The following is a 12,634-nucleotide window of genomic DNA, read 5'->3' on the forward strand; positions in this document are numbered from 1 at the left end:
ACCAGAGGGTTGGCAGTTTTCTTTGGGGTTAAGTTCTGAAATATCAACCAAATATCATTTCTGCATACACCCAATTATACTTTCTAGATAGATATTTACGACTAATTGTACACAGAATTATCTTACACAGAAATTGTACACAGAATTTAGTGTGCATTTCTGCAAAAGTACAGGCAGCTGTCCATTATGCAGTGTTAACACATCATAATGGACAGCTGCCTGTACTTTTGCAGAAATGCACACTAAATTTAAAAACCCTCAAACTCCATACACAAGCTAGAATGCAGCTAAAACCAACCTTCTCATTCCTGTGTAGATTGCAGGTCAGATACCACCTAGTGCACAAGATACCAAACTGGTCAGGAACACCAGGCCTTCAGTGATATATAGGAAATTCAAGTTGTCCATTTGGTCCTTCCAAACCATTCCATTTTCAAAGAGATCATGACTGCCCTTCAAACTCAAACGTTAATTCTGATATCTCTGCACTTTCTTTGCAGCTGTAACACTATTCTGCACTCTGCTCTGCTATTGCACTTTGTACGGTAGAATCTGCCCAAGTAGCAAGCAAAACACTTTTCACTTTCCTGCACTATTCCCATGACACCCAAAAACATCTTCAATATGCTTTAAAAATGATCTAGAGTTTGGGGACACCCTACAATGAAGGAATTCCTCATTTCAGTCTAAACCACTGATCCCTCATTCTAATTAGCACTATGTTGAGAAGGATAAATATTTAGGTAGTGCGTAAGAGAGAGAGATCTAGATTTGAGCAACCAGTAGAATTGTCGGGGGGCGGGGGGGGATGCGCGGGCGCGGTGGGTGGTGGTGAGAGAAAGAGGGAAGAAAGGGAGAAACACAGTTTGGTGCCAGTAACCATAGATCCAAGATCTAAGGCATTTAGGGGAAACATGAACACGGATGTCCAATGAACACACTGGATAGGAGGTGGAGGTGGGAAAGAGAAGAGAAAAGAGGGAAAAAGTTATGGCAGGTACAGAGGGCTCAAACTAACAAGGGCCCTACGATATAGAAAGAGCAGGGGGATTAAGATTATGGCTTTCTATTTCACGGGAGGCATGGTAAAACTAAGGAAGATAACACAGGACAGGGTGTGTGTCATAGCAAGGACAGTCACCACACTAAAGGCGGGCTACTTCAGACTGATGGCGAATTTCTTCATACAAGATGGTAAATGGTCACCATTACACATCATTAATTCGGAGACAAGGATAGAGCAGGGACAGAAATGGTTGTTGCAGGTTCCAGGATTTAGACGTTTCAGTAAGAACAAGAAGATGGTTTTTTTTTTGGGGGGGGGGGCACGGAAAGAGAGGCAACGTGGCATTGTTGGTCAAGGACAGTATTACAGTTGCAGAAAGGATGTTTGGGGACTCATCAACTGAGGTTAGAAAGAACAAAGGAGAGGTCACCCTGTTGGGAGTTTTCTATAGACCTCCAAACAGTTCCAGATATGTAGAGGAAAGGATAGCAATGATGATTCGATAGGAGTGAGAGAGACAGGGTAGTTGTCATGAGGGGCTTCAGCTTTCCAAATACTGACTGGGAACATGACAGTGCGAGTACTATAGATGGGTCAGTTTTTGTCCAGTGTGTGCAGGAGGGCTTCCTGACAGTATGTAGATAGGCCAACAAGGGGCAAAGCCACATTAGATTTGGTACTGGGTAATGAGCCCAGCCAGGTGTTAGATTTGGAAGTAGGTGAGCACTTTGGTGATAGCGATCACAATTCTGTTATGTTTACTTCAGTGATGGAAAGGGATAGGTGTATACCACTGGGCAAGAGTTACAGGTGGGGGAAGGCAATTATGATGGGGTTAGGCAAGATTTAGGGAGCATAGGATGGGCACATTACAAATGTGGAGCTTATTCAAGGAAAAGCTCCTGTGTGTCCTAGATAAGTATGTACCTGTCAGGAAGGCAGGCAGATGTAGAGCGCGGGAGCTATGGTTTATGAAGGAGATGGAATCTCTGGTCAAGAAGGCAGCGGCTTATGTTAGGATGAGATGTGAAGGCTCAGTTAGGGCACTCGAGGGCTACAAGGTAGCCAGGAAGGACCTAAAAAAGAAAAGAGAGCTCAGAAGAGCCAGGAGGAGACATGAGAAGTTGTTGGTGGATAGGATCAGGGTAAACCTTAAGACTTTCTATAGGTATTTAAGGAATAAAAAGAATGACAAAAGTAAGATTAGGCCCAATCAAGGATAGTAGTGGTAAGTTGTGTGTGGAGTCAGATGAGATAGGGGGAAGCACTAAATGAATATTTTTCAACGGTATTCACTCTAGAAAACGACAATTTTGTCGAGGAGAATACTGAGATACAGGCTACTAGACTAGGTGGGATTGAGGTTCACAAAGAAGAGGTATTAGAAATCCTTCAGAGGGTGAAGATAGATAAGTCCCCTGGGCTGGAAGGGATTTATCCTCGGATCCTCTGGGGAGCCAGGGAGGAGATTGCCGAGCCTTTGGCATTGATCTTTAACTCGTCATTGTCTACAGGAATAGTGCCAGACGACTGGAGGATAGCAAATGTGGTTCCCCTGTTCAAGAAGGGGAGTAGAGGCAACCCTGGGAATTATAGACCAGTGAGCCTTACCTCAGTTGTTGGTAAAGCGCTAGAAAAGGTTATAAAAGAGATAGGATTTATAATCTAGAAAAGATGAAATTTGATTAGGGATAGTCAGCACGGTTTTGTGAAGGGTAGGTCACGCCTCACAAACCTTGAGTTCTTTGAGAAGGTGAACAAACAGGCATATGAGAGTAAACCGGTTGATGTGGTGTAGATGGATTTCAGCAAGGCGTTCGATAAGGTTCCCCACAATAGGCTATTGTACAAAATGCGGAGGAATGGAATTGTGGGAGATATAGCAGTTTGGATCAGAAATTGACTTGCTGAAAGAAGACAGAGGGTGGTGGTTGATGGGAAATGTTCATCCTGGAGACCAGTTACTAGTGGTGTACTGCAAGGGTCGGTGTTGGGTCCACTGCTGTTTGTCAATTTTATAAATGACCTGGATGAGGGCATAGAAGGATGGGTTCATAAATTTGCAGACGACACTAAGGTCGGTGGAGTTGTGGATAGTGACGAAGGATGTTGTAGGTTACAGAGAGACATAGATAAGCTGCAGAGCTGGGCTGAGGGGTGGCAAATGGAGTTTAATGCGGACAAGTGTGAGGTGAAGCACTTTGGTAGGAGTAACCAGAATGCAAACAACTGGGCTAACGTCAGATTCTTAGCAGTGTAGATGAGCAGAGAGATCTCGGTGTCCATGTACACAGATCCTTGAAAGTTGCCACCCAGGTTGACAGGGCTGTTAAAAGCTAAAACACTGTATGCCTTCTTATTAATGGAGGGATCGAGTTCCGGAACCATGAGGTTATGCTGCAGCTGTACAAAACTCTGGTGCGGCCGCACTTGGAGTATTGCGTACAGTTCTGGTCACCGCATTACAAGGAGGATGTGGAAGCTTTGGAAAGGGTGCAGAGGAGATTTACTAGGATGTTGCCTGGTATGGAGGGAAGGTCTTACGAGGAAAGGCTGAGGGACTTGAGGCTGTTTTCATTAGGGAGAAGGTTGAGAGGTGACTTAATTGAAACATATAAAATAATCAGAGGGTTAGATAAGGTGGATAGGAAGAACCTTTTTCCTAGGATGGTGATGGCGAGCACAAGGGGGCATAGCTTTAAATTGAGGGGTGAAAGATATAGGACAGATGTCAGAGGTAGTTTCTTTACTCAGTAGTAAGGGTATGGAAAGCTTTGCCTGCAACAGTAGTAGATTCACCAACGTTAAGTACATTTAAGTCATCATTTGACAAGCATATGGACGTACATGCAATATTGTAGGTTAGATGGGCTTCAGATTGGTACGACAAGTCGGCACAACATCTAGGGCTGAAGGGCCTGTACTGTGCTGCAATGTTCGATGTTCTAAAACCTAGAAGACATCGAGCTATTCTCATCAGCTACTACAAGCTGTTGTCATGGTTTAAGAGACTGAAGGACCGTTCAGTTAGTGTAACATTCAGTTCTTTGAAGAAAGAAATAATCTGTTAAGAGACCAAAGAACAGTGTTGGAGGAGACAAAAGGGACACCTCAAATCCTGGGGGCTGTTGCTCTTGGTACTTCTCCCTCCAACATACACGCTTGTTTGCGTGCATGCACATGTAGGGACTTAAGATGGTCAGAGTTTCAGCTACATTATCAATATATAAAACTCACTTGTTTTGCTTGCCTGTCATTAGAATGGATTTCTTTGTAATAGCATTTTCTTGTTAAGGACAGAATCTTGGTCAGGGTTTTGTTAACCAGAGTTCAAACTGGACAACTGAAGACTGAGTAATTTGATTAACTTCTGTTGTGAGTAGAGGGGCTTGGGTATCAGGGCACTTTCCAAGGGAGTTGTGACACTCATCATTTTGTTCAACAAGTCACTTCCCTCTCCCTCTTTTCATCCTCCTCTCACACTAGGGGAGGCAGAGGAAGTAACAAACTGTTTCTCTACAGTGGTTTTACAAAGGATATTTTGGGCAGAACCCCAACAGTTGTAATGGACACCTAGCTGCCATTCAGCCAGTAAACCACGGAGACTTGTTCTTTATTAGCTGAATTGCCAACATGGCTGTGTAACACTGAAAAATGGGGCAATTTACTATGACTAATCTTTCAAGGAACAGAACTGCAGGAACAGGTGGGGCATGCACTCACAATCAAAGTTATTTTCTAGACTGGATAAGATACTACAAAAGGCAAGTGATACTAGGCCATAACAGGTTACAATTATATCCCAGGCTTGACTCTGGTCTTAGTCAACTATTGAGCTGAAGTTTAAAGATTGTAGGATTATATACTGAGGTGCCTTGGGGGTGGTCAGCATGCATGAAGAAACTAGTAAAGTTTGACAACAGTAGCTGTACATTTATTCAGTTCCTCATTTTATGGTTGAGCACTTTTTAAAAAAGGGTAGCTGAATGTGTAAACTGCTTTAGAGAAAGATCAAACTCAAAAGCAGCTGAAAATAGCACCAAAACTTGACATTTGGGAAGTTGCAGGTAAGTTAGCTTCCATGGATAGAATTTACTAGCCTGCAATCTTAGAGACCAAAGCACTTACACATTTTTTTGCTGTTTCCAGTCTCCCTTCAGTTGAGATGTCCAGAACAGGCTTCTGCTCTCTGGACCTGTACATCCAGCAACACATGTACAATCAAGAATACTAATTCCCAACCACCAATTCAGTCCACTTGCTAGTCTCAAATATTCCAATGCCTGACATGATCTTACATGCTGCTTGTAACCGATTTCACACCAAAAGCCACCTACCAGAAGCTCCTTTGACAAGACACATTGGTTCTTTAGATCCACTTTCAAAAGTGTCATTTGCTTAAATCTCTTCCCTGAAGTTTTACAACCCATGCCTGAACTAAATTTTTCCCCACTCCAACCATGGCATCTGCACCCCCAAAAGGCACCTTTATAGCTCAAGCACCTGTCCAAGTCTTTTTTTTAGTCACTTGCACAGACTCTGCATCAACTTTTCCTTGCACCTCGCGTCAAGGTCAGTCAACTAACAACTTTCAGAAGAGATAAGCCCAACAAGCCTGCTCCGCTAATAAGAGGCTGGTATGATTGTGGCCTTATTTTTGTCTGCTCCCCATTACCCTTGTCTTGTCCAAACATCCATCAACGTATGTATTAAGATGCAGATTGAAGGTTTACTACATCATTTTGGCTGCCTCCAACTTCTTTTGGTACTCACCGTTCTAATGCAGCCCGCCTCCGTTCCAGGAACTCAGTGGAGGAAGAATCTTCTTTCCCAACTTTCACTTTGGTCATACCTTACCCAAAAGAGAATCCATTTTATAAATTTGTATTGAGGGGAGAAACAGAGCAGCACATGCCTTGCCAACACCAAGGTGACCTCTACCACAATCTGCTCAACATTGGGTGTTATCTGCTAATCTCTCCAAAATGCTTTGACAGCTCAGTGGACTGTAGCTCCACTTGCATTACTTTGCCAGCAATTATGAAGCAGTGGGGACTAGAGCAGATTTGGCCTATTTGAACCAATTCATTGTTGTTGTCCTTCTCACCTCCAAAACAATAACTGATCCAAGTCATTTGTGTAACTGGGAGGCCAGCCAGAACTTTAGCTTGGGCAACAACACTCTTTACTCTGTCTAAGATTTCATACACCAAAGTTCAACACAAAGTTAAGTCTGCAAGGCTCATCTTCTGGTCAGCACAGAGACATACTCAGAGCTTACTGTTCAATGTACAGCAAGTGAAACTGGTTAGTCCACCTGTTTTTATTATGGTGAGAAACAGATTAATTGTGGAACAAAAACAGAAGCTGTTGGAAACTCAGCAAATATTCCAAAGGCCATGAATAAATGTTAGCGTTAACGTTTCAGGTCTGGTTATAAGGAAGATACACTGGACCCAAAACATTAACTAACTTTTCTTCAGATGCTGGAAGCCCTGCTGAGCTTTCCAGCATCTGTTTTTGTTTGATTTACAGCATGCGCAGTTCCATTTTGACTAATTGTAGAGTTTATACCAGGTCAGGAATTTACCTACTGACTGCAGTACACTATTTGGATGGTACCATCTTGTTCCAGGCATAACATGGTACTGCAAAGCTGTGTTTGTGCACCTACGTGAATATTACACACATTCAGACAAGAGGAGAAATTGCTTAGTTTGTTGGTTACGTTGGCATTTTTTATTTTAAAAAACATCAAGGTAAAAGGATTGTACTGAAAAAAAAATCCAAAGCACTATTAGAAGTTGATCGTTACCAAGAATAACATGAAAATTGGCAGGGTTAAGGTCTAAAATTCAAGAAGGTCCATACCCCATAAGAAAATAAGCTTGGGATTAATATTTCCTGCTAAAATTTATTCATGTAATCCTGATCTAGAACATACACAAAAGCCAAGGCCAGGTAGGAGCATTTCTCTTCTCTGGAAGGGACACAGAGAAAGGCTATAGAACACTGTGGGGTGAGCAGCTGCTTCGCTGCAAGCGAGGGAAATAAAGTAGCATCCAAATCACTCGTGAGTCAGTGCTTGATCTTGAGATAAATATTTAGGATTAATGGAATGGCAGGGGAGCATGATGAAAGAGGAGCAGCAAGGCACTAACAATCCAGGTGTTCAAAGAAAATATCCACTAAAAGCGGAAGGCTGTGAAATGAAATGCTGGGACAGCTTCAAACAGAATGAAATGTTCCTTTAAACAAAGAAGCAATCTTCAAGTCCTCCTTTCATAACAATGATTCTTAAAAGTAATTTGAAACTCCGTAAATATTGACCTGAGTACAGAGATCTGGACAGTCAAAAGACTGAAAATGAAACATGAATCCTAATTATGGACATACCTATTAAGCTCTTCTCAGGAGGAGGAGGAACTATGAAACCATTTTGAGAATGTTTTTCTGACAGTCTATCATACAATCCAAGAAAGTCACTAAATCTTCGTTTCACACTGAAGTCCTTCCTCTTGAATATTGATAAGCTGGTCTGTAAAGCAAAAAAGTATAAACATCACAAACTCATACGTGTGCGCACACCCACTGACCCAAGATCCACCACATTAAGAACCCATGCCCTTACCTTAAAAAGGTAAAATGGCAGATAGTTGAAAATTCTCTCGTTCGTTGCCCATTTTATATTTCAGACTATTTACATGTTCATTTAAACAACATTTGAAATATTCACCGAGCCATATACCCTAAATAACTGAACTTTGAACCTTTGAATCATGTAGCTCTTTTGATCCACTGAAATAGTGAGTCATATAGATATATTACGAAACGTCATCCAATACTGCAAGATACCCAAACTCTGCTGATACATACCAAAGTAGACACTTTATAGGCCATGTATGCAGCCATCCCATCACCTAGTGAAATCAAAAATAAAAATTATCCCAGGTACATTGCTGCTGTGTTACCTCCAAATATCAAATAAATAAGTATACAATAATGCCAGCAGGGTTAGACAACAGCAGCAGGATCCTGCAAGCTGGGTATCAAATCTACTGATTTTAAGAGTAATTATTTTTATTTGGCCAACATGTTTAGGCTGATCATTTGCAACCTGCATTTAACTCAGCCATTTGGAAGCTGAACGTGTTTTGACCAAGGTAGTTTAGATGTGTGGAGACACCTTAGGTAAGCTTAGTCTGCATCCTGACTGAACTGCAGATCAGCAAGATACAGCTCCACACAGAAGCAAAGCCAGCTCCCTACATCAAGATGGTAGCCCTCTTGGGAAGAATCAAAACGCACAAACCCTTGGGTTGATTCTCTCCCAGACACTGAACAAGCAATTTAAATCAGACAAAGTGTCTTTTCTCTGGAAAAAACCTTACATCTTGCAATCAGGACATTTTTCAATATGACAAATGTAGGGGAAGCCAACATTTGAACTACACAAAAAAGTGTTGATTCGTGACAGCACCTGGTCTGTTGGTCAGAGTACTGCCCGGAGAAAATCAGCCAGTCTGTCTGGTTTAAAATTTAATAGCCCAGCAGTCAGCATTAACTATATTTTCGATTTCAATGACTCTTATCAACTAGAGTCTACTTGCCAATAAATTACAAAATGCTCCTAGATTTACATTTAACCAGAGGGTCAGAATCCATGATTGGAGTAAAACTACATTGCCACTGGCCTGAGCTTTTTTCAAGCAGATGGCTTGCTTTCTTTCCACCAGATTCTGCAAGGGACCAGGGGTTTCAGAGCCATCAGGGTGATGGAGAGTACAATCAGGTCAAACAGGGCTGTAGACTAGCAACACCCCATTTCATGATCAGCCCCAGCTTAAAACTAGTCATTTCTCAGTAAGCACTGAGATTGAAGGGCTAATTAGCAAAGCTCAAACTTGGAAGGGTCAAAAGAATTCAGATATTCTTCAAAAAGGCAATAGATGAGATGACAAAACAGTGACTTAATGAGGTGGGTGCGTTTTGTTTTAAAAATCTGGATGAATTTGGCAATTGGGGTATTGACTACCTGTTTCAAAGTCCTAGTGGGGGAAACAAATTTGCCACAGTAAAATGGTCCCATAAGGATCATTTCAAATCATTACAATGTGAAAATGTTGAATTGTAATTACTGGGTCAAAGCTCCCTAACAGCATTGGAGGTCTACCCAAACAGCTCATTAGCACCTTACAGGGCATTTAGGAATGGGTAATAAACGATGGTCAGCAAGTGACACCCACATCCAGTGAGTGAATTAAAAAAATGCCTTGTCCTAGTTTGGTTGGTGTTCATTCACTGAATGTTAGGTTTCCATTCATCAGCTCAGTATAAACACGATGAACCATAATCTATAAAGCAAAGTGGTTATCATTGCCAAAGACAAAAACAAAAATCTTTGTACAGATCTTGGACTCCGGAGTGAAATCCAGGAAGTGCTCGCTTCACTCATCACTAGATCACTTATTCTTAATTAGTTCTCAAATTAGGTGCTGGGATGTTGGTATTTGACAAAGCTACTGAAATCACCATTCCTCAATTTTCAGCACTGAGGGTCATTAGCTACTTTGCCTCAGCAAGAGGATTTATCACCTTTCAACCAAACAGAAAAAAAGGAACTTTTCCATATTCCCAAGTACCACCCAAAAGATTATATTTGCTACTTTCCTGTCAGGTAGAACATTTCCTGCATCCAGAGAATTTTAGAAAATTAAGGTTTTTTTACCTCATTCACCACAACTTTTAAAGACCCTAAAAAGGAGATCCATCTAGACCTGGAGTACTGCTTATTTGCATAGTACCACTTTCCTGGGAATTGTAAGTTCACTAAGCTGTTTTCTTCACACCCACACCCACCATCTCCTGATTTACAGCTATTATTGGAATTATTTTGTATTCTCTACAGCAAAGACTCAAGCAAAAATATTCATTCATTACACCTGCCATTTCCTAATTGTCAACCACCAACTTGGCATTTTTTTGTCACAACGTGCTTCCCTCAAATTTGATGCTTTTCCCTAACCACAGTTAACTACAGACAGTGGGTTAGCATATTAGATTTCTTTCCCCCCTTTGTAATAGGAATATTCAGAAATATTCTTAAAATATCCTCTGCCACTGCATCTCTGATTGATCTCCAGTCCAGTACATTAGTTTACTAGAATTAGATCAGCTATCATGCCCATAAAGTAAATTCTAGTCTGGGACCCAAGTTTCTCCCTTTCAAACCAGACAAAATTCAATCATGTTGTGCTCACTTCTACCAAAGGGTGAAGTCATTAATTAATACCATTACATCACACAGTAACAAGTTGAACATAATCTGCCCTCTGGTTGGGTGCAGCATGTGCTACTCAAAAGATTCTCAAAAAACAGAGTTCTATATCCAGGGTTCAACTTCCAATTTGGTTATTCCAGTTTATCTTGCGATTGTCACCTATGATTATCGCTGTCCCTTTATCACATTGAATATTTCTTGCATACTCTGTCTAATGTTTTACTACTGTTCAAGGGACTGTAGTACCATTCTCACTAGAGACTTCTTGCTCCCATTTGGGTAAAAGAGAATTTGCTCCTGGCTCTATTTCTTAAGAGCCTGGCTTCTGCAGAGCTGCAGCTCTGATTAAGAACGCAACAGAGAAACTCACCCTACGTTACGTCAGCATCATGGTCTCGTCTATTCAAAGCTCCACTAAACCACCACCCTCAATTTGAAAAGCGAAGACAAGAGCCCTCAATCTGCAGAAGCACCAGAGTCAATATTGTCAGGATTGGAGATTTGTGTTGAATTAAAAAGAGTGAAATAATAGACAGCCAATGGAGAATGCACTCAGTCATTTACAGATGCCATTTAAAATGAGAAAGCTGCACACAGTAACCAATGTTAACCACATGAACATTTAAGCTGAAATCTCAATCATTGATCTCACAGCACGGAAGCAGGCCATTTGGCCATCGAGTCCACAGCAACCCACACATATTCACCCACCCCATCCCTGTAACCCAGAGTTTCCCATGGCTAACCAACCTGGACACTATGGGCAATTTAGCATGGCCAATCCATCCAACCAACCCACACATCTTTGACCTGTGAGAGGAAACCCATGCAGACACAGGTAGAATGTCAACGGTCTGTGTTGAGTTTGCAGAGGATGGAATCATACCTGCATTCTTTGCGTTGAGGTAGCGGCCACCATGCTGCCCCTTTATTGACTAGAGACATCACTTTCCCCAAATATTTTTTTAGAACAAAAAACTTATTTTTGGGCACTAGGATAGGAGATGAATCAGACTTACCCACTTTCTCTGGCTCAGTAACTGTAACATTCACATCAAACTGATCCTCTTCCTCTTCCACCTCTTCCTCAAACTGTTAGTGGAATCAAACAGGTGCATCACCATGATTATCCCAGAAAAAACAGCTTAAAAGGAACAAACACTTCAACCATCCATTTAAATTTCATGGGAAGGCACAACTGAGGGTCTTTTTAAAATCTTGCCTATGTTCTGATGACTGTCTGATTAATTAAAGAACACCATCAGCAGCTCTAATGTAAACTCAAAGAAACAAAAACAAACAAACAGTCTGACTGCAATGTCTAGCTCATGGAAAGTTGAACTGTACACACCAGAAAGCCATTTAATACTGGCCTGTACCAAATTAACTATTGATAGATGAATTGTTGTTGGTTTCAACATACAGTAATGAAGTGCATGATTAAAATGGTTTTAGTTCTCACCCAATGCAGGATAACAGCTGGCTGCAGCAATCTCTCAAATAGCACTGCATTATCTAGCTACAAAGTCCGTTACTAGAACTGTAAAAACCAGCAATAAGCAAAGGCAATGCAAGAGCTTGAGCAAACAAGCCCATGTGGCTGGTATAGGTTTACGAACACCTCATGCCATTGAGGGAATGATAATTCAGGGTGATCACCTATTTACTTAGTGCTGCTGGAGACTGGGTCAAAGGCCAGAGATTGAAATGCAACGTCTTGTACTGATAAGCAACAGATTTGATTTCTTCATTAGGCAACTCACCTTTTTGTGAAGTCAATGTTTACTAGCAGAGCAAAAAAGATATAGACAATATTGGGAGGTTTCAGAAAGCACGACTGGAGTGGAACGAAACTTGAAAGCTACTTTTTCCTCAAAATGCAAGTTAAAGGTTTGCTTCATGTACCAAGGTCTGGAGCTCATAACACTGAAGGCTTAAAACTATCCTTACCTCTTGGTATATTTTTGTCTGGGATTGTATAGCAGATCCAGATGGAACTGTTACTGTCAGACCAGCAGTCAATGGTTTAGTTTGATTGTCGTTTTGAGGACTGTCCAGAGATAACTCCACAGTGGCTTCTGCAAATAAGACAATATTTGATACAATTATGTGCTCCAGCTACATAGATCATTTATCTTTCCTGAGCTAGACAACATGCACACCTTGTGACTCCAGATGCACTGCTCTCTATACCTGTGCTTTAATTCATTAGCCAGATGCTATCCGAACTGGCTCACTAGTCACTAGCTAGTTTTTAAAATAGATCCCAACTGCGTAACTGCACAACTCTGCTCTCCACCACCCAACCTTAGGCCAATGCGCTAGCTCTCTCATGGTGGCATAACGAG

General features: G+C 41.5%; 1 protein-coding gene across 1 annotated transcript in view; it reads right to left on the reverse strand.

Annotated features, from left to right (window-relative positions):
- Positions 1 to 12,634, reverse strand: part of LOC125446855 (sorting nexin-1-like) — a 37,841-nt gene that overhangs the window by 16,119 nt on the left and 9,088 nt on the right. The window contains exons 3-7 of the mRNA XM_048520780.2: positions 12,237 to 12,364; positions 11,306 to 11,378; positions 7,883 to 7,926; positions 7,403 to 7,544; positions 5,780 to 5,858 (exon numbers count right to left, since the gene is read on the reverse strand). Coding sequence (XP_048376737.1) covers positions 5,780 to 5,858; positions 7,403 to 7,544; positions 7,883 to 7,926; positions 11,306 to 11,378; positions 12,237 to 12,364 — 466 coding nt within the window. The remainder of the gene's footprint in view (positions 1 to 5,779; positions 5,859 to 7,402; positions 7,545 to 7,882; positions 7,927 to 11,305; positions 11,379 to 12,236; positions 12,365 to 12,634) is intronic.

The sequence above is a fragment of the Stegostoma tigrinum genome, chromosome 36 (genome assembly GCF_030684315.1).
Source record: "Stegostoma tigrinum isolate sSteTig4 chromosome 36, sSteTig4.hap1, whole genome shotgun sequence".
In the NCBI taxonomy this organism is placed as follows: Eukaryota; Metazoa; Chordata; class Chondrichthyes; order Orectolobiformes; family Stegostomatidae; genus Stegostoma; species Stegostoma tigrinum.